Source organism: Ahaetulla prasina, chromosome 17 (assembly GCF_028640845.1).
Source record: "Ahaetulla prasina isolate Xishuangbanna chromosome 17, ASM2864084v1, whole genome shotgun sequence".
Taxonomy (NCBI): Eukaryota; Metazoa; Chordata; class Lepidosauria; order Squamata; family Colubridae; genus Ahaetulla; species Ahaetulla prasina.
In genome coordinates, this window is record NC_080555.1 from 4,664,842 (window position 1) to 4,689,422 (window position 24,581).

At 47.1% G+C, this 24,581-nt stretch overlaps 2 protein-coding genes across 2 annotated transcripts; one reads left to right on the forward strand and one right to left on the reverse strand.

Annotated features, from left to right (window-relative positions):
• The first annotated feature begins 143 nt into the window (after positions 1-143).
• Positions 144-1,817, forward strand: GNG3 (G protein subunit gamma 3). The gene is made up of 2 exons (XM_058160787.1): positions 144-281; positions 661-1,817. The coding sequence occupies exons 1-2, from the start codon at positions 144-146 to the stop codon at positions 787-789; spliced, it is 267 nt and encodes an 88-aa protein (XP_058016770.1). The 3' UTR covers positions 790-1,817.
• Positions 1,818-1,937: 120 nt separating this feature from the next.
• On the reverse strand, positions 1,938-20,122 carry LOC131186850 (adenylosuccinate synthetase isozyme 2-like). Its single transcript, XM_058160779.1, has 13 exons — positions 19,858-20,122; positions 18,163-18,265; positions 16,961-17,029; positions 15,691-15,741; positions 15,027-15,093; positions 14,013-14,120; positions 12,065-12,146; positions 11,327-11,453; positions 9,378-9,532; positions 8,057-8,181; positions 7,422-7,519; positions 4,484-4,633; positions 1,938-3,645 (listed from the first exon to the last, which is right to left on the reverse strand). Exons 1-13 carry the CDS (start codon positions 20,077-20,079, stop codon positions 3,593-3,595), a joined length of 1,410 nt encoding a protein of 469 aa, XP_058016762.1. The 5' UTR covers positions 20,080-20,122; the 3' UTR covers positions 1,938-3,592.
• Between the last annotated feature and the right edge of the window lie 4,459 nt (positions 20,123-24,581).

Sequence of the window (24,581 nt, forward strand, 5' to 3'; positions counted from 1 at the left end):
AGGACTGACCCATATTCCTCCCCAACCTCCTCACTGTCCGACTCTGCTGCCAGCTCTGCTGGCCGCTGGCGGGGTCACAAGTTAGGGCCATTTTTTTGAAGAACACGTCCTCAACATCTCCATTTACGGTGAACGGCCTTTGGATGGACTTTCTCCTCTCTGATGTCCTCAGCAGGTTCCTCATGAAGGGCGAAACCCCCGTCAACAGCACGATGAGCATCGGCCAAGCTCGCAAAATGGTGGAACAGCTGAAGATCGAGGCCAGCATGTGTAGAATAAAGGTGAGGGAAGCACCTAACTTGGGGGGGGCCCCCAAGGTAGACGGTGGGCTAGTTTACTCAACCTTGACGTCTCAGAGATGCCTGGCCTTCAACTCCCAAAATTCCCCTGCCGGCACGCATCTTCAAGTCGTGAGGTAGCGAAACACGACCTTGGATAAACAGTGGCAACCGAAAAGGCTGCAAAACCACGAGCAGCCACTAGCTGGCAGCAACTACCATTCTAGTAGCTGGCTTTCTTCTCTTGTCTGCCACCTAGTGTCCATATAGAGTACTGCAGCCCGGATGTGTAGCCTTGATTTTCTAAATGCGGTTGAATGACAACCGCTACCTCTCCAGAGAAATGCCATTCTCTAATTTTTTTTTTCCCTATCCTCCCTAGGTGTCGAAAGCGGCCGCCGATTTGATGACCTACTGCGATGCCCACGCCTGCGAGGACCCCCTCATTAGCCCTGTGCCCACTTCGGAAAACCCCTTCCGGGAAAAGAAATTCTTCTGCGCCCTGCTTTGAACTATTTTTGCTCCCACTTGCCCGTCCCTCATCCCCGACTCTGGGTCGTGTCCTTTTCCTTCACCACCACCACCCTTATACTCATCAATCTGTATGGAATTGGGTTATTGCAGGACCCTTGGCTTCCAAGCTCCTATCACTGAAGGTATAGAAGTAGGGGGAGGGGAGGTTGTCTTCATGGCGGATCTATTTTCTCCTGCAGAGGACCCCCCCCCCAATTCTTATTTTCGCAAACGCTTCCAAATTCAGGAAGCAGTTCCTTTGAATAATACAGAGCGTTATTATCAAAGGAACAGCCTCATTTCCACCCCCCCAAAGATGGGGGAGCTGCGGTTTGCTTAGGGGGTGGGGGAAAAATCAGGGTACCCAAATACCCTCCCTCAATTCGATCAACGAGTCAAGCCACCATTGCAATCCTATAAAGCCCAGGATCCAAGCTAGGGAGTTTCGTTCCGGCATTCACGTCAGCATCGTTCCCACCAACTTCACACCATGGTTAAAAGTTTAGCTCCGAATCGAGGTTATTGAAGCCAGCCCTCTCCTCCTCCTCTTCCTCTTCCTCCCCTGCCCCAAAGGTCTCTCCCCTCACCCCGCCAGGAAGGGCAGAAGGTTTCCACGACAAGCCACTGGTTCTTCTCACAACATTTCACCAGTTCTGTATGTCAGAAAGCACGGAAAGTTAATAAAATTTACTGGAGTTCAGTTCTTGCGGATTGCAAGTGGTTGAGCGACAGAATTCGGGCGGAACGGGGTGGGAAAAATGGAGGATTTGCTCAAACAAAAAAAATGATCTCTCAAAAGAAGAGATCTCTAGATTCATAAACATCCAGATTGCCCTTCCACGATCAATCAAAATGGCTGTGTGCTCGTGGAACAGGTAGTCTTCAATTTATAACCCACCGTTCATTTAATGACCGAAGTTAAAACGGCCCTTCCATTCGGGAAGCCGGATTCGCTTAACGAATCTGTCCGATTTGTTAAATGACCACCATAAAAACTGTCGTAAAATTACATCCGACTTACAACCGCAATGACCTTCTGACAGTAGTTTTGCTCCCAATTAATTGATCGTAAGTTGAGGACTAGCCGACAATGACAACCTGCGGAAGAAGAAGAAAAGGAAAGAACAGCAAAAAAAAAAATATTCCTTTCACTATTCCAACCGACTTATAAAAATAAATCGTGATTCTTTATTGCTTTTGGTGGCAGATTTGGCAATTGCCGGAAACAAACAAACAAACGACGTGAGAACAAGTCAGGTTTCCTTCTAAAGCACTAAAGTTTCGTGTGTTCGGACGTAGTGAGAGAGGTCTGTGCATGTAGAAATCTAGAAAGCTTTAGCATCCCATTGGCTGCCGTGTTAAATGGCTGCTTCCCCTGTTAACCAACGGCAATTAAAGAGGCTAGTCCTGATTAAGGTCCCCAAGGGGAAAAGAAACCACACAATCTAGAGGGAGTGCTTCCGTAATTTAGCGATCCCTGAAGGAGATCTCCACAATTAGATTTAAACATAGAAAAGCGTGCTTTGTTTTTTAAATGTAGAAAGCTAAATAATAATAAAAAAAAAATCGGGCGACGCGTCCAGAGTTTTCGACAGCACAAAACCCCCTGCAATTCACAATGCACTTGTTTCCACAGCAGGAACTGGGCTCAGGCTGTCCTCGACTTACGACGGATCCAGTTTGAAATTACGACGGACCTTTCCCCGCAAAAGCTACTTACCGCCCGGTTCTATACAGTAGATAAGATGCAGAAACTACAGCTCCTAGCATTCCTCACCGCTAGCCGACACTTGGTGGAATTACTACTTGTAGTACGGTAGACAATAGACGGAAGGCTGCCCTTTTTGTAGTCCGGAGGACTACAATTCCCATGAACCACTCTCCCCCATACACACACACCTGGCTGGAGGGGATGGGGGAAGAGAGAGACACCTCCAACATGGGGTCAAAGCTGACTGCCAGGGAATGACCAAAGGGATTAGTAATGCAGAAAGAGACGGTGAACCATGAATGCTGGTTAGATCAAGGTTACGGGTGACTGATGGCAACTCATTGGGGAGGGAGGGAGAGGGGGTAAAAAAAGGAATGGGGTGCAAAAATGGAGTGTGTGTGCCCTTAAATTTGCCCTGGGAAGATCTGTAAAGCTCAGCTGCCAGCTAGGTACGGTTAAGGTAAAGGTTCCCCTCGCGCATACGTGCTAGTCGTTCCTGACTCCAGGGGGCGGTGCTCATCTCAGTTTCAAAGCCGAAGAGCCAGCGCTGTCTGAAGACGTCTCCGTGGTCATGCGGCCGGCATGACTCAACGCCAAAGGCGCACGGAACGCTGTGACCTTCCCACCAAAGGTGGTCCCTATTTTCCTACTTGCATTTTTTTACGTGCTTTCGAACTGCTAGGTTGGCAGAAGCTGGGACAAGGAACGGGAACTCACCCCGTTATGCGGCGGCGCGAGGGATTCGAACCGCTGAACTGCCGACCTTTTCGATCGACAAGCTCAGCGTCTTAGCCTCTGAGCCACCGCGTCCCTACGTGTAAAGCTCTGCTGCCAGCCAGAGCTTGTCCTAATTCTCTTCCCAACCAACTAAGGGACAGAAACAAGGGCCAAGAGGAAATTTTACATGGGTGGGGGGGGAACTGAGGAAGGGACACTGTGTTCTCTCTAGTAAGAGGTGGGGGGGGGGGCCCTGGCTTGAGTGCATTCAGGAGGGGTGGGTGGGTGGGCGTCCTCAGCTGCTTGGCTCAAAAAATTTGAGGGTAGAAAGAAGCTTCTGCCTTCGGTCCAGGGAGTGGGAGGCAGGACGACTTCAAAAGAGTTTGATGATGGATTTGCGCGATTTCCCCACGCCGATCCACTTGACTGCAAGAGAAGAGGGAGGGGGAATTGGGTGAGTGGGATCTAAAGAGGAGACCACCAGGAAATCAACTCCCCCCCAGGAAGGGACGATTCTGGCATGGGTCAGAATTACAGAACGGCAATAGCACTTAAGGCTTATTGTCACGTGATCAATCCCCTTTCGCGACCTTCTGAACAAGCCAAAATCCCCGGAGAGGCCAGATTAAATCACGTGATTTAAGTTAACAACTGCAAAGACTCCACTTAACGACGGTGGCAAGGAAGGTCATAAAATGGCGGGTGGTGGTGAAACTCGCTTTAAAATGTCTCGTTCGTTGGCCTCAGTCGGGGTCATAAGTCGAGGGCTCCCTGGATGTTAAACTCACCCCCTCATTTAATTCAGGTTTGTTTTTTTTTGTTTACATTTATATCCCGCCCTTCTCCGGAGACTCAGGGCGGCTTACAGTGTGTAAGGCAATAGTCTCAGTCTATTTGTATATTTACAAAGTCAACTTATTGCCCCCCCAACAATCTGGGTCCTCATTTTACCTACCTTATAAAGGATGGAAGGCTGAGTCAACCTTGGACCTGGTGGGACTAGAACCTGCAGTAATTGCAGGCAGCTGTGTTTTAATAACAGGCTTCTAACAGCCTGAGCCACACCGCGGCCCACCGCGGTTCCCCCTTCGGTTTGAAAATCCAAAACCCAGAATAAACTTTTGTGAAGATTGTGGGGCCCTCTTTTAAGATTTTTCTGAGGTCATACAGAAGCCCAGAATTGGGGGAAGGCGGCACCCTGGTTTAATCCCTCTGTAACCCCATTTCAAAAACAAGCAAACTTTGGACTGTCCAAAAGTCTCACCTGGCACTTCCAGGTAGTCTTCGATAAACCGGATGTAAGCCTGGGCCTCGGCGGGCAAATCGGCAAAGGTACGCGCCCCCTCGGTACTACACTTCCATCCAGGTAGGTCCTTGTACTCCACCGTGACTTTGTTCAGGAGCTCCTGATTGGCTGCAGACAGCGATGGGAAGGAACAGAGGATCTAGTTAGGGTCCTTGGGGAATCTCTTGAGCTCGGGGGGGTTTCCTTGCAGACGTTTCGTGACCCAACCGGGGAACATCAGCAGGGTAGGAGGGAGTGGGGTTTGGGAGGAAGAGGAGGAGGAATAGGACGACGACTGTGGGGCCCTTGGTGTTCTCTGAGCTTGGTGGCTTTCTTGCAGATGTTTCATGACCCAACTAGGTAACATCACCAGCGCTAGAAGGAGTAGGGATTGTCAGGAGGAGGAGAAGGAAGAAGAAGAGGAAAAAGAGGAAGAGGGAGGAGGAGGAACAGGACTGTGGGGTTCTTGGTGTGCTCCGAGCTTGGTTGTTTTCTTGCAAGACATTTCATGACCCAACTGAGTAACATCATCAGTGCTATAGTGGAGAGGAGGAGGAGTGTGGGGTGCTTGGTGCTCTCTGAGCCTAGTGATTTGCTTGCAGGCGTTTCATTACCCAGCTAAGTAAGTTCATCGGTGCTAGAAAGTTTTGTGAGGAAGAGGAGGGGGAAGGGGGGGGAGAAAGGAGGACAACTGTGGGGTCCTTGGTGCCCTTTGAACTTGCTTGTTTTCTTGCAGATGTTTTGAGACCCAGCTAGGTAACATCATCAGTGCTAGAAGGGAGTAGGGATTGTCAGGAGGAGGAGGAGGGGGAGGAGGAGAGGAGGAGACCACCACTGTTGGGGTCCTTGGTGTTCTCTAAGCTGGGTGGTTTTCTTGCAGATGTTTCATTCCCCAGCTAGGTAACCTATTCAGGGCTAGACAGTTTGCAGACAGGAGGAAGGGATGGAGGAAGGAGGAGGAGGAGGAGGAAAAGGTAAGAGGGAGAAAGGAGGAGGACTGTGGGATCCTGGGTGCGCTCTAAACTTAAGTGATTTGCTTGTTTCATGACCCAGCTAGGTAACGTCATCAATGCTAGAAGGTTTTGTGAGGAAGAACAGGAAGGGAGGGGGAAAGGGAGAGGAAGAGGAGGACTGTGGGATCCTTGTTGCTCTCTGAGCTTGGTGGTTTTCTTGCAAACGTTTCCTGACCCAACTAGGTAACATCATCAGTGCTAGAAGGAGTAGGGATTGTCAGGAGGAGGAGAGGAGGAGGAATAGGACGACGACTGTGGGGCCCTTGGTGTTCTCTGAGCTTGGTGGCTTTCTTGCAGATGTTTCATGACCCAACTAGGTAACATCACCAGCGCTAGAAGGGAGCGAGGATTGTGGAGAGGAGAAGGATGGAGGAGGAGGAGAAGGAAGAAGAAGAGGAAAAAGAGGAAGAGGGAGGAGGAGGAACAGGACTGTGGGGTTCTTGGTGTGCTCCGAGCTTGGTTGTTTTCTTGCAAGACATTTCATGACCCAACTGAGTAACATCATCAGTGCTATAGTGGAGAGGAGGAGGAGTGTGGGGTGCTTGGTGCTCTCTGAGCCTAGTGATTTGCTTGCAGGCGTTTCATTACCCAGCTAAGTAAGTTCATCGGTGCTAGAAAGTTTTGTGAGGAAGAGGAGGGGGAAGGGGGGGGAGAAAGGAGGACAACTGTGGGGTCCTTGGTGCCCTTTGAACTTGCTTGTTTTCTTGCAGATGTTTTGAGACCCAGCTAGGTAACATCATCAGTGCTAGAAGGGAGTAGGGATTGTCAGGAGGAGGAGGAGGGGGAGGAGGAGAGGAGGAGACCACCACTGTTGGGGTCCTTGGTGATCTCTAAGCTTAGTGGTTTTCTTGCTGATGTTTCATTACCCAGCTAGGTAACATATTCAGGGCTAGACAGTTTGCAGACAGGAGGAAGGGATGGAGGAAGGAGGAGGAGGAGGAGGAAAAGGTAAGAGGGAGAAAGGAGGAAGACTGTGGGATCCTGGGTGCGCTCTAAACTGAAGTGATTTGCTTGTTTCATGACCCAGCTAGGTAACGTCATCAATGCTAGAAGGTTTTGTGAGGAAGAACAGGAAGGGAGGGGGAAAGGGAGAGGAAGAGGAAGAGGAGGACTGTGGGGTCCTTGTTGCTCTCTGAGCTTGGTGGTTTTCTTGCAAACGTTTCCTGACCCAACTAGGGAATGTCATCGGTGCTAGAAGGAGTAGGGATTGTCAGGAGGAAGAGGAGGAGGAATAGGACGACGACTGTGGGGCCCTTGGTGTTCTCTGAGCTTGGTGGCTTTCTTGCAGATGTTTCATTACCCAGCTAGGTAACCTATTCAGGGCTAGACAGTTTGCAGACAGGAGGAAGGGATGGAGGAAGGAGGAGGAGGAGGAGGAAAAGGTAAGAGGGAGAAAGGAGGAGGACTGTGGGATCCTGGGTGCGCTCTAAACTTAAGTGATTTGCTTGTTTCATGACCCAGCTAGGTAACGTCATCAATGCTAGAAGGTTTTGTGAGGAAGAACAGGAAGGGAGGGGGAAAGGGAGAGGAAGAGGAGGACTGTGGGATCCTTGTTGCTCTCTGAGCTTGGTGGTTTTCTTGCAAACGTTTCCTGACCCAACTAGGGAATGTCATCGGTGCTAGAAGGCCATTTGTAGCAAATTCCTCTCCCTTTCTAACACTGATGACGTCCACAACTACCACCACCTCCATTCCACAATCCCCACTCCCTTCTAGCGCTGATAACGTTACCTAGTTGGGTCACGAGACGTCTCCCAAAAACCCACCAAGCTCAGAGAGGACCAAGGACACCCGCAGTTCAACCCTGACTCCAAATTAGTCTCTTCTATCGATAACAGAGGCCAACAATTAACTCCTTGCCTGCTGGGACATATGGGTCCGCATCCCAAAGTCCTCGGTCTCACCTGGGAAATATGGAATCTGCTTCCCATCCAGGTGGTATTCGACGCCCACTTTGATCTCTTCAAAAGTGTCAAGGATGTCCAGTTTGGTCACCGCCAGGCTAGGAAGCATCCCAAAAAAAAAGTGTTACGATCAAGTCAAAAACATCCTCTTAGGATTATTATTCACACTTACGACCGTTGCAGCCTTCCGGCGGTCACGGGATCAAACTCCAGACTCAGGGCAACTGACTCGTATTTATGATGGCTGCAGCGTCCCGCAGCTCACGCAATCCATTTTTACGACCATCCCACCAGCCAAGTCAACAGGGGGGGGGGAGCCAGATTCACTTAACAACGGCGTCGCTGATTGAAACCCCCGCAGCGCTTGGCTTAACAAACGCGGCAAGGAAAGCCGTAAAACTGGAGGCCAAAACTCACTTCAGCGGTTTCTCACTTAGCAACATAACAATGTGGGGCTCCACTGGGGCCGTAAGTCGAGGACTACCCAAGCTGTCTAGGAAAGCAGAAAGCAGATGTCTCCTCTGTCAACAGGGGGCGCCGTTCTGCAAAACTTCATGGGGTGTTCGAATCCCCCAAGGAACAATAACAATGAAAGGAAGACGAATAAAATGAAAGGAAATTTGAAAAAAACTCACGCGCTGAAACCATTGATCATGTGGGCGTATTTCACCAGGACGAGGTCCAGCCAGCCGCAGCGACGTTTACGGCCCGTGGTGACCCCGAATTCTCGTCCTCGTGTTTGGAGCGTCTCGCCGATCTCCTGCAAAGGGGATTTTTTTAAAAAATGTACGGTGTGGACATTCCTTAAGCCAAAATCCCAGGTTTTTTTTCCTGCCGAAATATTCAGACACCAACCAAAAAAACTAAGTACTGTGTTTTCACGAAAATAAGACATCCCCTAATAATAAGCCCAATCGGGCTTTTGAGTGCATGCGCTAAAATAAGCCCTCCTCGAAAATATTTAAGCGCATGCGCAGCTGGTCCCCGCCATTTCCTCTGGTTAAATGGAAAATTATCTTTAGATAGATTTTTACTCCAAAAGCATTTTATTAAAATCAATTTGATAAAAAAAAAAATCCAATTTAATTTTTTTAAAAATCCTATTTCTTTTTTTAAAAATCAATTTTTATCCAGCTTGGCTAAAATTAGAAACTTCTGTATTATTCTGTAATATAATTTATTTCTCCGTCATTCATCAAGACGATCCGATAGGATTTTTATCTGACAGCAAGGAACCGAGTTCCGGAAAGGACGTGAAGAGATGCAAGGTTGAGAAATAATTATCGTATTTTTCGGAATATAAGATGCACTTTTCCCCCCCCTAAAAGAGGGTGAAAATTTGGGTGCGTCTTATACACCGAATGTAGCCCCGCCCACCCGCCAGTCCCCACCCCTTGGCCTCTGCCTCCCAGCAATTTACCTCCTTGCAGCAAACAGCCCGTTTCAGCTTCAGCACAGCCTGATTAGCACAAGCAGCTGATTGTCGGTTGGATCCGCCTCCCGACCATCAGCTGTTTCAGGCTGCAGGGATTTGCCATTGCCTATTGTCGCGCGGGCCTCCGCTGTTTGCTGCAAGGAGGCAAATTGCTGGGAGGCAGGTTTTTTTTTCCCCTTGTGCTAATCAGGCTCTGCTGAAAATGAAAATGAAACTAAAGCAGGCTAGGCTGTTTGTTGTTTGCTGTGAGGCAGAGGCAGATTATTTTTCCTTGTGCTAATCAGGCTGTGCCGAAACTGAAACAGGCTGTTTGCTGCAAGGAGGTAAATTGCTGGGAGGCAGATTTTTTTCCCCTTGTTTTCCTCCCCCAAAAAAGGTAGGTGCGTCTTATAGCCCGGAGCATCTTATACTCTGAAAAATAAGGTAATGGAGAATAAAATTGTTCAGGAGACAGAGGAAATGGCTCCCCCAGGTGAGTTACAAGACTTGGGGAAGACCCACCCCGATATTCAGGGACTTACGTTGTTTTGCTCGGTGGGGAAGGTCCCCACGCCGACGCGGGTGGTGTACGCCTTCACCACGCCGTACACCTTGCCGATGTAATGAGGGGGAATGCCAAGGCCGGTGCAGACCCCTCCCACGGTGCAGTTCGAGGAGGTCACGAAGGGGTAAGTACCTTTTGGGGGAGACGAGAACATTTTTGGGGCTTTTGAGTCAGCGACACTTGCAAATTTAAGGTTGGAGTATCTAGTTCAGGAGTGGGCTGCTGGGGGTTTGCAGGGGTTCGGAAGGACCGCTAGCTAAGACGGTTCGGAGAACCCCCAAACCCCACTCCTGGCTGGCCCCACCCACCCTGCCGCTCCCCTCCCCGGAGTCCCGGATGGCGCCGACGAAGGCTGCCTCGGTGAAATGCTCTCTAATTGTTTCTTTATTTCTAATGTTGTACCTTGATGAACGCATCTTTTCTTTTATGTATACTGAGAGCATATGCACCAAGACAAATTCCTTGTGTGTCCAATCACACTTGGCCAATAAAAAATTCTATTCTATTCTATTCTATTCTATTCTATTCTATTCTATTCTATTCTATTCTATTCTATTCTCCATGCGGCTCATTTTGGATGCGAGTAAGTGCAGGGCGTGCGCGGAGGCTCGGGGCGGGCGAAAAACAGGCCTACCGGAAGTTCGGGAAGGCCAGACATGGGCCTGTTTGCAGCCTCCAGGGCCTGGGGAGGCTGTTTTCGCCCTCCTGGAGGCTTGAGAAAAGCCCCGGGAGCCCAGGGAGGGCAAAAAAAGCCCCCCCCCTATGGTGGAGGTCAACTAGGCCACACCCACCATGGACACCCACCCAGCAACCGGGCAGAGAACCCCTTGCTAAAATTTTTGAAGCCCACCCCTAATCCAGTTAGAAGTTCACACCCCTATGCAACCAATTTTGGTCACCATGCTACGAAAAAAGAGGTTGAGACTTTGGAAAAAAATGGTGCAGAGAAAAGCAACGAAGATGATCAAAGGCCCCGAGACTAAAACATACGAAGAACGGCTGCAGGATTTGAGTTCGGCTAGTCTAGAGAAAAGGAGGATTAGGGGTGACATGATAGCAGTGTATCAGTATTTGAGGGGCTGCCACAAATAGGAGGGGGAAGCCAATTTATTTTCCAAAGCACCTGACAACAAGAAACAATGGATGGAGACTATTCAAGGAGAGAAGCAAGCTGGAATTAAGGAGAAACTTCCTAACAGTGAGAATAATCAACCGGTGGAACAGCTTGCCACCGGAAGCTGTAGGTGCTCCATCACTGGAGATTTTTAAGAAAAGACTGGATGGTCACTGGTCTCAAATGATATAGGGTCTCCTGCTTGAGCAGGGGGCTGGACTAGAAGAGCTCCAAGGTGTTTTCCAGCTCTATTCTATTCTATCTGTCACTTCCAACAATACTAAAACGACTTATCCAGTTGCTTCTCAGGTTCCTATTGCAATCGGTCTTACCTCAGAATCAATGAGGACTAGAACCTTGCTTTTACAGAGCATGTACATGACGGCTAGGTTCTTCCCGAGCTGAAATTCCAGCATCTTCATCCCTTGCGCTGGCTGGGAGTCAACGCATAGACCTGGCTTCTTAGGGGTTATTTTAATGAATTTTATTATTTAATATACATCTATGCTGCCCTCTTGCCTTCCCTCGGAGACCCTGCCTGGATTTGCTTTATTTTTTGGGGAGGTTGTTGTGCAACATGCACACCTGGGCCCAGCAGTGTGTAAAATTGTGCGGGGTTGCATTAGCCGAGCACGCAGGACCTTGCGTCTGATTTCATAAACCGTGGTTTGACGGACGACAAGCGCTGTAACACCGAACGAACCTAGATACCAACTCTAAGCTGGGTTTGCGGGCCGTATTGGATTCAGAGAAGAACAGCTGGAAACCAAGAGTGAATTTTAATTTGCAAAAAAAAAAAAAAAGGACCTTACCAAAATCGATGTCCAGGAGAGCCGCGTTGGCTCCCTCCACGAGGATTTTTTTGGGAGGCCCGTGCAGAGCTTGGTACATGAAATAAACCCCATCCTTCACCAGGGGCCGGATCTTCTCGGCGTAGATCTGCCGATCGAGAAAGATTTGACAAGATTGAATTGAATCAAGAGGGAAAATATACTAAGAGAGTTGGGAGATACCATATTTTTCGGAGTATAAGACGCACCTTTCCCCCCCCAAAGAGGGTGAAAATCTGGATGTGTCTTATACTCCGAATGTAGCCTCGCCCAGCTTCTCAAACTGAGGTTTCAGAGGCTGGAAAAAGCATCAGAAACGGAACTTCAGAAAAAAAAGCCCCCAAACAGAGCTTCAGAAAAAAAGCCCCCAAACAGAGCTTCAGAAAAGAAGCCCCCAAACAAAGCTTCAGAAAAAAAGCCCCCAAACAGAGTTTCAGAAAAAAAGCCCCCAAATGGAGCTTCAGAGGCTTTTTTTCTGAAGCTCTGTTTCGGAGGCTTTCAGAGGCAGAAAAAAGTTTTTTCTGAAACAGAGTTTCAGAGGCAAAAAAAAAAGCAAGACAGAGATCTCACAACCAAGAAACCTGTTGCTAAAATTCTGGGAACAGAATTCTGGGAACAGCTGATTGGGGGTATTCCGCCAATCCACCTGCCAATCAGCTTTTTTTCTTATTTTCCTCCCCAAAAGCTAAGGTGCATCTTACACTCTGAAAAATACGGTACCTTTAGTTGTTCCAGTTCGGCTTCCGTGTCAATATTAAGCGTTGGGTAGCTGGCTTTGTATTGCTGAGCCAAGACCCTGAATCTGAAACGAGTCAATTCATTACTTTCCAAATTATGATTATCATTTATCAAATTTCTTTGTCTAGCGGTTTGTTTGTTTTTTAATTTGCATTTATATCCCGCCCTTCTCCGAAGACTCAGGGCGGCTTACACTATGTCAAGCAATAGTCTTCATCCATTTGTATATTATATACAAAGTCAACTTATTGCCCCCAACAACCTGGGTCCTCATTTTACCTACCTTATAAAGGATGGAAGGCTGAGTCAACCTTGGGCCTGGTGGGACTTGAACTTGCAGTAATTGCAAGCAGCTGCTGTTAATAACAGACTGTCATAGTCTGTTGAGCCACCAGAGGCCCTTTGGTTCAAAGCCAAACTCTGAGCGGCTTCCAGTAAGATTCGATATACAAATCTCCGACAATGATAAACATAGATTAAGGTGACAAAAGTATAAAACAAACTTTAAACAGCTTTCCCATTTTCCACTTATGATATCACATACGCAGTAGCAAAACTCTGTGCCGCTGCAATGACCACGAAGAAAATCCGATTACAGAATTAAAGATGTTGATTGCACCAATTTCTGGTAGATATCTCTAACAATTTTTTTTAGAGAATCTCTATTTACACTCATACTTACCCGCTTTCCCATCATGTAACCAAGGGTAAGAGCCAGACTGTTTCATACTATGTATTTTATTATTATGGACATTATTACTACTGTAATTATTATTAGTGATATGTTTTAACACTATTGTAAACAGTGATAATTTGCCTATTGCTGGTCTGTGGCCATAATAGTTTATTATTGTTGTTGTTATTATTATCTTTTTTATTCATGAAACTTGAAATTCAGTCAACTGAACATTCAAAAATGCATCACAAATACTATTATTATTATTTACTTTATTCATTAAACATGAAACTCAATCAACTGAACATTCAATTATTATAATTATATAATATAAATATATATAGATATAAATATATTATATTATAATTATAATTATTATTAGTGAAATTTTTTAACACTATTGTAAACAGTGATTTGTAAACAGTAAACAGTGTCTATTGCTGGTCTGTGGCCATAATAGTTTATTCTTGTTGTTTATTTATTTATTTATTTATTTTTCATATTTATATACCACCCTATCTCCCTAGGGACTCAGGGCGGTTCACAGGCAATTAAAATACATATAAATACAGACTAAAACTTGTTGTTATTGTTATTATCTTTTATTCATTAAACTTGAAACTCAGTCAACTCAACATTCAAAAATGCATCACAAATGCCATTATTATTATTATTATTATTATTATTATTATTATTATTATTATTATTATTATTAACTTTATTCATGAAACATAAAACTCAGTCAACTGAACATTCAAAAATGCATCACAAATGCCATTATTATTATTATCATTATTATTTACTTTATTCATGAAACATAAAACTCAGTCAACTCAACATTCAAAAACGCATCACAAATACCATTGACTGGTGCTAATGGCCGATATGGGTTGCTGACAGCCTCCCTAGATATCAACCAAGGACCTTCTTAAAATATACGATATTCTGAGTAGCGCAGTTTTTTGCAGTTCCGCTGGTGTTATTGCAATTTGTTGATGTATCTTATAAAATTCTTGGACATGGTACCCAGTGCCCCGATGACCATGGGTATCACTGTTACGGGTTTCATCCATAGCCGTGTAGTTTCTATGGCCAGGTTGTTGTTGTTGTTGTTATTCCACTTATGTAGAGACTACACTGCAGTCATGCCTGTCCCCAACCCTCAATGAGGACTAGTGGCATCCCTGGATTCAACGCCCACTTCTACTCCCCCGCATCCTGTGGTTAAGAGCTGCCAGCTCCTAAATTACTCACTTTTTGGAGAACTCGTTGAAATCTGCCAACAGGTCACAAATGCGCAGGCCGGTACGCGAAGCTTTGGAGGCGTAGGCAGGACCGATGCCCTTCTTGGTGGTGCCCAGGCTGTTGGAAGAAACCAACCGGGCATCGAACCGGGTTTAAAAGGGCACTGCCCACTCTTGTTCCATCTACAGATAGTCCTCGATTTACAACAGTTCGTGTCGCAACCGTTCGAAGTTACGACAGCACTGAGGAAAGAGACTTGGCTCATTATTCACACTTACGGCTGGTGCCGTGGCCACGTGATCAAAATTCAGACATTTGGCAACTAATTGTGGTCGTACGTCAAGGACTACCTGTAATATTATCCAATGGTAGGTGAGAATGGAGACTGGGGAAAGAGCCACAGTCAGGGGGAAATGTTCAGATAAGAGATAGCTGAGCCCTCAGCTGCATAATGGACAGGGCAAAAGATTCAGCAGGAGACCCTCCCTAGTTTCTCAGGGTGTAAAGGAGATGGCTGGAATGGGTATGTGGGGAAGACCTTGGGAGAGGAGACTAAGAGATGCTGCCCAGGGAACAGTCAGAGAAGAGACAGCTGAGCCCTCAGCTGTGTAATAGATAGGCTCGGAAGGGACCCTCCCTAGTTTCTCCGGCTGTAAAGGAGATGGCTGTAACAGTAGGTGAGAAAGACCTTGAGGGATGGATGAAAAGATGCCAAGGGGAAGAGTCAGATAAGAGACTGCTGAACCCTCAGCTGCATAATGGATGGAGAAAGCGGTTCAGAAGAGACCCTCCCTAGTGTCTTCAGATGTAAAGGTGATGTGGGGGGGGGAAGAGGTGTATTTTCACACCAGCACGATTCCGTTCAATAAAGTCAGAGGAAGTTCTTCCGGGCGTGTCTCCTGCCTGGACTACCTCGCAAGGCCGCCACTTCTTCATTTCAGTCTGCTGAATCATTTCCGTCCTTGGTCTTGAGAGCTTCGCAGAACGAAGCTTTAACCCCTTCTTTCCCAGTGTCCCACTTACTTTTTCCCTCCTTGTTGTTGCCTCTGCTGCTCCTGGATGCCGTCCACGGCTTGGTGGAAATTAAACACTAAAGAAATATAAGAGAGCCGGTTTTGTCTGGTGGCTTAAGGCACCAGGCTTAAGCGAGTTCTAGTCCTGCTTTAGGCATGAAAGCCGGCTGGGTGACTTTGGGCCAAACACCAGGAGACGGTGAGTTCTAGTCCTGCTTTAGGCATGAAAATCAGCTGGGTGACTTTGGGCCAAACACCAGGAGACGGTGAGTTCTAGTCCCATCTAAGGCATGAAAGCTCACTGGGTGACTTTCAGCCAATCACCAGGAGAATGTGGGTTCTAGTCCTGCCTTAGCTGCGAAAGTCGGCTGGATTACTTTGGGCCGATCACCAGGAGACTTGTGAATTCTAGTTGTGACTTAGGTACAGAAGCCAGCTGGGTAAGTTTGGGCCATTCCTCTTTCTCAGCCCAGCCCACCTCACAAGGTTGTTGTGGTGGGAAAAAGAGTAGGAGGAGGAAGGTGCGTTCGATAGATTCACCGCCTTGAGTTACTTGTACAATAAAAAAGGCAGGCTGTAAATAAGTAAATAACTAGAAGTGAGATGGGAAGTATTGGCTCCCAGTTTTTCCAAGATCAGGGCCCTCCAAAATTTCCCCATTTTCTAAGACTTACCCAAGTGAGCGCGATCAGAAATCACAGTCCGCGTTTCCCAGCCTTCCAGCCCTGAGGAAGCAAAACGTTTCTTAATATAACAGCCCTGGAAAATGCAATTTATTCCTTCTCCCGCCATCAGCCATTTCCAATTTCACTCCGATTCGTTGTCCCCAGAGCCAAAATAACGGAGCGATTTCTCCCAATCGTAGGGACCCTACCAAGATTCAGATTAAACCTCCATTACGGTTCCTTTTAGGATCAAAAGTAACCGGGACGGTTATGAAATTCAGGAAATAAACTGAGGTTGGAGGCTTCACAAGGGCAGCTTGGGGGGCTCAGAGGGGGAAGCTCTTGTTGTGGCCAGCGAAGCTGGCAACAGAGTAGGACAATGAGGAGGTGGGGGAGGAATTTGGGCCAGTCCTGGAGTCTGGGGAAGGTTCGGATGAGGGCTCTGCATCAGAGGCAGAGAGGGGGCCAAGGCCATCTGATAGTTATGTGCTGCCTCCGGAGCCTGACATCAGCGAGGCAGAACAGCGGGAGCCTGTTCCCAGTGTGCGCATGCACAGAGCTGCCAGACGACAAGAACAATTAAGAAAACAGGGTCAACTTGGGAGTAAGGCTTGGGGATGATTGGCCCCTCCCATAAGAGATAAAAGAAGAGCGAACGGAACTTGAGCTCTTGCAGGAAGCAGTTATTTCATCTGGCTGATTTAAGATTTGAAAATTCTGTTTGTGACTCTGTGCCAAGTTTGGCCTTGCCCTGCGTCTGGAAATTAGCTCTCTGGCAGCGTTCCAACATGTGATAGGTGGGTGTTGATAACCTTCCCCTGAAAGACTGTTTTATCAAGACTTGTCGACTGTAAATGAAAGTAATTTACAGTCGTATGAATTAAAGAGGTTTTGTGGGACTAAGATTGTCAGAACAAATTTCAGGTAGACATTAAATCTCTTTCACCTCAATGCTTATAAGAATTAGCAACTTCAGGATCAACCTAGCCATTTTGTTTCTTTAAAGGAGAAATTAATTGTTCTGGATTTGGGGAACACGAGGTGGGGGGGTCCCAGAACCATAATTTGGAGAAACGAAAAGTTTAACGGAGTCTATAGGTATCAAGACCCTAATAGGATGTTCATGGTGGACTTCCAAAGTGACGTTGACAACGGGAATCCCAAGAAGAAAATGCTGGCAATGGCCAAGTTTATTTGGGGAGGGAAATTAAGGCCATTGGTTCGATGTGTTTTTATTTCTTTTACTTCCTGTGTCAAATTGCTCGGGAGAAGGCCTCACCTGGTCCTTTGTTTAAATTCTTCTCGGCTTCTTCAAAGAGTCCCGGAAGGTGGATTACGACCCCGTTCCCTGGAATAAAACAGCATCATCATACTGAAGTATTTTCTCCGGATTTTATTCTTAAGATGGTCCTTGATTTGCCACCCTTTGGTTTAGTCACCGTTCCGAACCGTTAACAATGGCACTGAAAAAAAGCGACTCGGGATTCTTTTTCACACTTACGACCGTTGCAGCGTTTCCCCCCATGGTCACGTGACCCTAATTCACACACTCTTGGCGACTAATTCGTATTTACGACTTTGCAGTATCCTAACCCCCCCCCGGGGTCACGAGATCCCGTTTTGCGACCTTCTGACCAGCAACGTCAATGGGGAAGAGCCAGATTCACTTAACAACCGTGTTACTCACTTAACGAATGCAACGATTCAACTGAACAATTATGGCCAAAAAAAAGGGGGCGGGGTTAAGGTGAGGCAAAATTCACTTCAATGTTTCATTTCGCAAACATCAATTCTGGGCTCAGTTCACTGATGGGATTCAGCCGGTTCAGGCGATCCGGTAGTTAAATTGCTGGCTAGCCCCTCCCCTCCCCACCCCCTTCCAGGAGTCCCCATGCGCCCCATTTTGGTTCCCAGTTAAGTGCAGGGAGGCCTCCTAGGCCCGTGATGGTAAACCTATGCCACAGGTGCCACAGGTGGCACGTGGAGCTGTTATCTGTTCCAGTGTGCACGCCCGCGCTGACCAGCTGATTTTCGGGCCCACCGGAAGTCGGGAAACGGAGGCCTTTTCCGGCCTTTGGAGAGGCTCTGGGGCAGTGGGGAAGGCTGTTTTTGCCCTCCCCAGGCTCCAAGAAAGGCTCCGGAGCCAGGGGAGGGAGAAAAACGGACCTACTGGGCTCACCGGTAACCTTTTTGCCATTGCGTGCCAAAAGTGGGTGAAGTATGGAGGGGTCATGCGCGCATGCGTGGGGGGGCATTAAATTATGGGTGTGGCCACGCTCAAGCGCAACCCCACCATGCTCCCCCCCCCTGCTTTTGGCACGCAACGGCAGGGGGGTGTCTATCTGTCTGTCACACCCCCTGGCCACGCCCACCCAACCGGTCATTAGGGCAGAGGTTGTTAAATTATTTGAATCCCACCACTGGCTCAATTGTGGTCGTAACTCGAGGACTACCTGCACGGACACAGGGATGAAACCTCACCAATGAACGAAGTGGCGTTGTGATTGATGACTCCGCTGGGCAACAGATGGAAATCATATTCTACCGTGTCCACCACGACGGTGTGCCCTGCGTTGTTGCCACCCTGTGGGGAGAGAAAAACCAAGAGGTATAAAGGTAAAGGTTCCCCCCGCATATATGTGCTAGTCGTTCCCGACTCTAGGGGGCGGTGCTCATCTCCGTTTCAAAGCCGAAGAGCCAGCGCTATCCCAAGACGTCTCCGTGGTCATGTGGCCGGCATGACTCAACACCAAAGGCCCATGGAACACTGTTACCTTCCCACCAAAGGTGGTCCCTGTTTTTCTACTTGCCATTTTTTAAGTGCTTTCGAACTGCTAGGTTGGCAGAAGCTGGGACAAGTCACGGGAGCTCACCCCGTTCTGCAGCACTAGGGATTCGAACCGCTGAACTGCCGACCTTTCGATCGACAAGCTCAGCGTCTTAGCCTCTGAGCCACCTTATAAAGTACAGTAGGTGTCGATTAAGAGGAAGAGAACAAAAGAACGCACACGGCTGTGTTTACACAACATGGACCCACACCTGTCAGGCTGCATCCATTACACCAACAAAAGGAGATTCAAGGACAAAACTTTTGAGAAAGGACTTTTAAAGATTTGTGAACTTCAACTCCCAGAATTCCTCAGCCAGCTCCCCCCCACACACTGCAAAGGATGGGATTTGCAGTCCGTCCCCCCCAAAGCTGCAGAGGATGGGCTTTGTATTCCATCCATAAAGGAGGGAGAACCCATTCCTCCCACCCCCTTACATGTTTGTGAGAAAGCAGCCCCGTGGCAGGCTGTGGAGGATGGAATTTGAAGTCGCCAGCTGCAGACGATAGGATAGGATTCAAGTCCCCCAACCTGCACAGGTTGGGGTTTGTAGTTCCCCTCCCTCCCCCAGTTGCAAGGGATGGGATTTGTCGTTGCCCAGCTGTGGAGGATGGGAGTTGAAGTCACAACTGCAGAGGACAGGACTTAAGTCCCTCAATCTGCAGAGGGTGGGATTTGTAGTTCCCCCAGTTGTGGGGGATGGGATTTGGAGTCCCCAACTACAAAGGATAGGAGTTAAATCCCCCAATCTTAAGAGGGTGGGATCTGTAGTTCCCCCCAATCTTAAGAGGGTGGGATTTGTACTCCCCCCCCCATCTAGAGAGGGTGGGATTTGTAGTTCCCCCCAACCTGGAATGTGGGACTTGTAGTTCCCTCCCAATCTGGAGAGTGGGATTTGCAGTCCCCCCAATCTGGAGTATGGGATTTGTAATCCCTCCAATCTGGAGTATGGGATTTGTAGTCCCCCCCATCTAGAGAGGGTGGGATTTGTAGTTCCCCCCAACCTGGAATGTGGGACTTGTAGTTCCCTCCCAATCTAGAGAGTGGGATTTGCAGTCCCCCCAATCTGGAGAGAGGGATTTGTAGTTCTCTCCCTAATCTGGAGAGTGGGATTTGTAGTTCCCTCCCCAATCTGGAGGGTGGGATTTGTAGTCCCCCCAACAATCTGGAGAGGGTGGGATTTGTAGTTCCCCAAATTCGTGCACATGGGAGTTGGAAGTCCCCAGCCGCAGAGGACGGGACTGAACTGGGGCGGATGGGGCTCGTAGCCCCCCCCCACGCCCAATCGCGGGGGAGATGGGGCTTGTAGTCCCCCCACCCCACCCCTGAGCCGAGCCGAGGGGCTCACCTGGCACCTGCAGACCAGGTCGGCGTCGAGGCTGAGCAGGTCGACCACCTTCCCTTTGCCCTCGTCCCCCCACTGCGCCCCCAGCACCACCGTCACCCGGTTCCCGGCAGGGGGAGCGTGGGGAGCCGACCCCAACCGGGCTCGCTTCCCGCCCGGCCCTTCGCCGGCCCCGCCATTCAGCAAAGCCGCCGCCGCCGCCGCCGAGCCGCCCTCTCCCGCCATGTGCTGCAGGCAAAAGCGGCGAGCCCTAACATGGCGCCGCCCAGGCCGGCTTCGGCGCCAGCAGTCAACATGGCGGCGGAGCGCGTTTTCCCTCTTAACTTCACTTCTCCGGAGGTACGGCGCGCGAGAGCAGCCATTTCCAGTGCTTCCGCGTTCGCCTTTCTCCATTCCCCAGATTAAGAAAGACTAGAATAGAATAGAATAGAATAGAATAGAATAGAATAGAATAGAATAGAATAGAATAGAATAGAATATATTGGCCAAGTGTGATTGGACACACAAGGAATTTGTTTTGGTGCATATGCTCTCAGTGTACAGAAAAGAAAAAGAAAGGAAAAAAAATACCTTCATCAAAGGTACAACATTTACAACACAAATGATGGTCATAGGTTGCAATTTAACCCTTAGTGATAGCAACAAAAAGTTACAGTCATACAGTCATAAGTGGAAAGAGATTGGTGATGGGAACTATGAGAAGATTAATAGAATTTTATTTATTGGCCAAGTGTGATTGGACACACAAGGAATTTGTCTTGGTGCATATGCTCTCAGTGTACATAAAAGAAAAGATACGTTCATCAAGGTACAACATTTACAACACAATTGATGGTCAATATATCAATATAAATCATAAGGATTGCCAGCAACAAGTTATAGTCATACAGTCATAAGTGGAAAGAGATTGGCGATGGGAACTATGAGAAGATTAATAGTAGTGCAGATTTAGTAAATAGTTTGACAGTGTTGAGGGAATTATTTGTTTAGCAGAGTGATGGCCTTCGGGGGAAAAAACTGTTCTTGTGTCTAGTTGTTCTGAGGTGCAGTGCTCTATAGCATCGTTTTGAGGGTAGGAGTTGAAACAGTTACAACACAAATGATGGTCATAGGTTGCAATTTAACCCTTAGTGATAGCAACAAAAAGTTACAGTCATACAGTCATAAGTGGAAAGAGATTGGTGATGAAAAACGATGAGAAGATTAATAGTAGTGTAGATTTAGTAAATAGTTTGACAGTGTTGAGGGAATTATTTGTTTAGCAGAGTGACGGCGAATAGGTGGCAGCGCTTGGATCCAGGTGATGTCTGCAGGGCGCACAGGTGCGAGTATTAAAATAATTGTGGTTGGTGTGGCACAATCAGCCAGAGGTTTAGACCGGATTTAGCATTCTTATCCACTGATGGGGGAGTCCTTCCCAAGGATCTTGGCTATTAGGTAGGCAGGTGTTTTTTATTAAATAATATTAAAGGTATCTTGCAAGGTATCAACTGTGTGCCAAGTCAAGCTGCCTTTTGCCATTGACCTGTTGGAAGAAATATCCATCTGGGTTCAGTTCCAAGTGGGGACAAAGACACTGGAAACATGGAGACTGCTTGGAAGGATGGTTTAATGGTGGTCAGGATCACATGGCTTGAGTTCCTGAACAGAAAAAGGGGCTGAGATCCTGTGTGCTCCCTGGCTTTATGCTTTTTCTGAGCTTTGAACTTTCTGGGGCACAGGAAGAGTATCCTGATTGGTTGTCAAACTCCCAGGTGGTCTAGGGGTCTTAGCTAACATTGTAGGTTGTCCCTCAAGCTTGCCTGAGCCTTGCCATGTGGTGAGTTTCTGTTGCTAGATGGGTCCTATTATATTGCAGATGATGATGGCCCATTGACAAAGGTGGGGAGAATGAGTTTCTACCTCTGACCCATTGACAAAGGTGGGGGGAAATGAGTGAGCTTGGCTGAGGCTTTAATGGCCCATTGACAAAGGTGGGGGGGAGTCAGGAAGCTGCTTTGTCTTTAAAACATGTTTCTCCATTTCTCATGCAGGGAAATATATTCTGCCTTTTAAATATTTTCTAAAATATTTCATTCTTCTAGGAGGGGGGTGGGTGCTAAATTCCTACAGACCGATGGGGATTTTGTCAGTGCCAGTGTTGTACAAAGGCGCCTAATCATTATCACATAGTCCTCCTTGACTTACAGCAATTCATTTAGTGACCATTCCAAGTCACCACAGCACTAAGTGCCTTAGGACTGTTTTTCCATCCTTATGACCATCGTAGCATCCCCTTGGTCCCGTGATCGAAAATTTGGGCGCTCGGCAGCTGGCTCGTACTTAGGATCGTTGCTGTGTCCCAAAAGTGATATAATCCCCTTTTTGCGACCTTCTGTCGTGCAAAGTCAATGGGGAAGCCAGATTCACTTAACAACCCGTGTGACTCACTTAATAACTGCAGTGATTCACGTTAACAACTCGGGCAAAAATCTGCTGTACCTTTGGTTCCCAAAACTAAGAAATTGGGCCTCTAAAATTGTGTTCAGCTCCAAAATTGCTTCTAATAAGAGAGCAGCTTGCTTTGGGGGGGGGGGGGAACCCACAAGTATATTACCAAAAAAAAAACCCTCAATTATGTTTCTGCTATAGGTAAGAAGGGGTTAGTTATCATGGTCATCAAAAGTTGTCAGGATTTACTGACCCACAATCAGTAAATGCCCACCGTGTTATGAAAAGTTGTCGTGATGTTTAGGCAAGCAGCAGTTAATTGCTCTGTATTGTAGCTCAGTCCAGGGAATAACGTGGTTTGTTTCACTGTTGTTGCGCAGACCAGCCATCCTGATTTGTACACGTCTTTTTGCTTGCAGGAAGTAACCAAGTTTTTTATTCCATGAATCAGGTTAAGAAAACTGTAGTTTAGTGTTGCCAATGTTCCCTTAGAGCAGTTCAACTTTGTGTTTCCAGAATTCCCCAAGAATGGGGGAATTATGAGAATTGAACTCCACCCATCTTAAAAGTTGCTGGGATGAATGAACCCTAGATATTTTTGCTGTCCCAGCTCCCAAGTGTTATTATATTCTAAGCTTTGCTTTACATAGGATAAAAAGGAAAAATTATCTTTTTAAACTGTCCCATCTCCCTCAGAGGGACTCTAAATAAGCATTAAAAAAACCCAGCAAGATACAGCATAGTGGATTAGAAGAGCGATACAGAAAAGGACATTAAATATATACTTTCCTCAATCCCTTCCAAGATTTGAGGTATATATGAGGCAGAGACCTTTCAATAAATGTTCCGTTAGTGAAAGCCATTAAGAGCAGAAACGAATTGTCCAGTCTTTGTTGTCGTCTGAGCTTGGTGGTTGACTTGCAGACTTTTCACGACCAAGCTAGGTAACATCATCAGGGTGTCAGGGAGATAGGAGTTACCTGGCTGTTTATACCCGCTCCTATGCACCGATGTTGCCTACTCGAGTGGTAAAACATCAGCAGGGAAACAACCGAACTCAAGACCCAATAAATAAGGCTATAAAGATAGTCCTTGTTTAGCAACCGGTCAGTTACAAGGCAGATAAAAATTAACTTTGCAAGCTGCTTATACAGCAAAAGGAAGCGCAAGTCCAATCACAAGAGCTGCCGGCAACTGCTTAAAGACCAAGTTACGGGTTCCAGTGGTCACTAAATGAGAACTGCTTGTATTCGCTCCCACCCACCCCTGTGAGAAGATGGGTTACGAAGAAGGCGGTCCCCTGTGGTTATCAACGAAACAGGAGACTTTTGAAGAGTACCCACATTCAAATTTATTGAAGAGGAAGGTTTTTCTGCTAAAATCAAAATTAACTTCCAGAATGGTTTGGTCTTTGGAGATTGTGTTTCACTGGGGAGGAAGAGGAGGAGGAAGAGGAAGAGGAGGAAGGCCCAATGCTTCAAATGACGACACTGAAAAAGTTAGCGGTGCAACAGAAAAAGCTAGAGTCAAGCGAATGGCTAATTTATTCTAAAAATGGAAAGGTTTTTTTTTTCCAACCTACAGATGCCAGAATTGTTAAGAAAGGAAAAGTTACAGATGTAAACAACCACACAAAAGTTACATGTTCAATGGCAACCCCTCCCTCCCCATTTTTTTATTTTTTATTTATTTATATTTATTTTTACTGGCCGCTTCAACGTTTCACCATTCGTAAAAACATATTTTTTTTTCCTTTTACTGCCTTCGGTTTCGCTTGAGCTTTGTGTCTACAGCAACTAAGACATACAATCATGAAAAAACACTAACAGATTTTTTTTTAAACAGGCTGAATTTTTTTAAAGGGTTTTTTTTTTGGAACCGTTTGACTTTTTTTTCTTTTTTTTTTAGTTTCTTTTTTTTTTTACAAAAATGTGCAGAAAAAGAAAAGACATCTACCAAAATTGCTAAGAATTCTTCCTTTTCTCTCTCTCTCTCTCTTTCTCTCTCTCTCTCTCTCTCGGTCTGTTGGTCTAAGGATGCAGCAATTTCATTCATTCCCCAGTTCAGAAATCCCTATTTTTTTAAAGGTCCCATCTGAAAAAGACCCTTATTCCCCCCCCCAAAAAACCCCAAAACTAACCCCTATTTCCTAGAAAGTACAGAAGCTAACTGGGGCCCAGCGCCTGTTCCCCCCTTATCCTGTAATCCAACAGGTGCAACCAAGGAACGCCTTACTGTGATCTCAACAGCTGGCACTCTGCACATGGGCAAGGAATGCCCACAGCCAACTTTTCAGA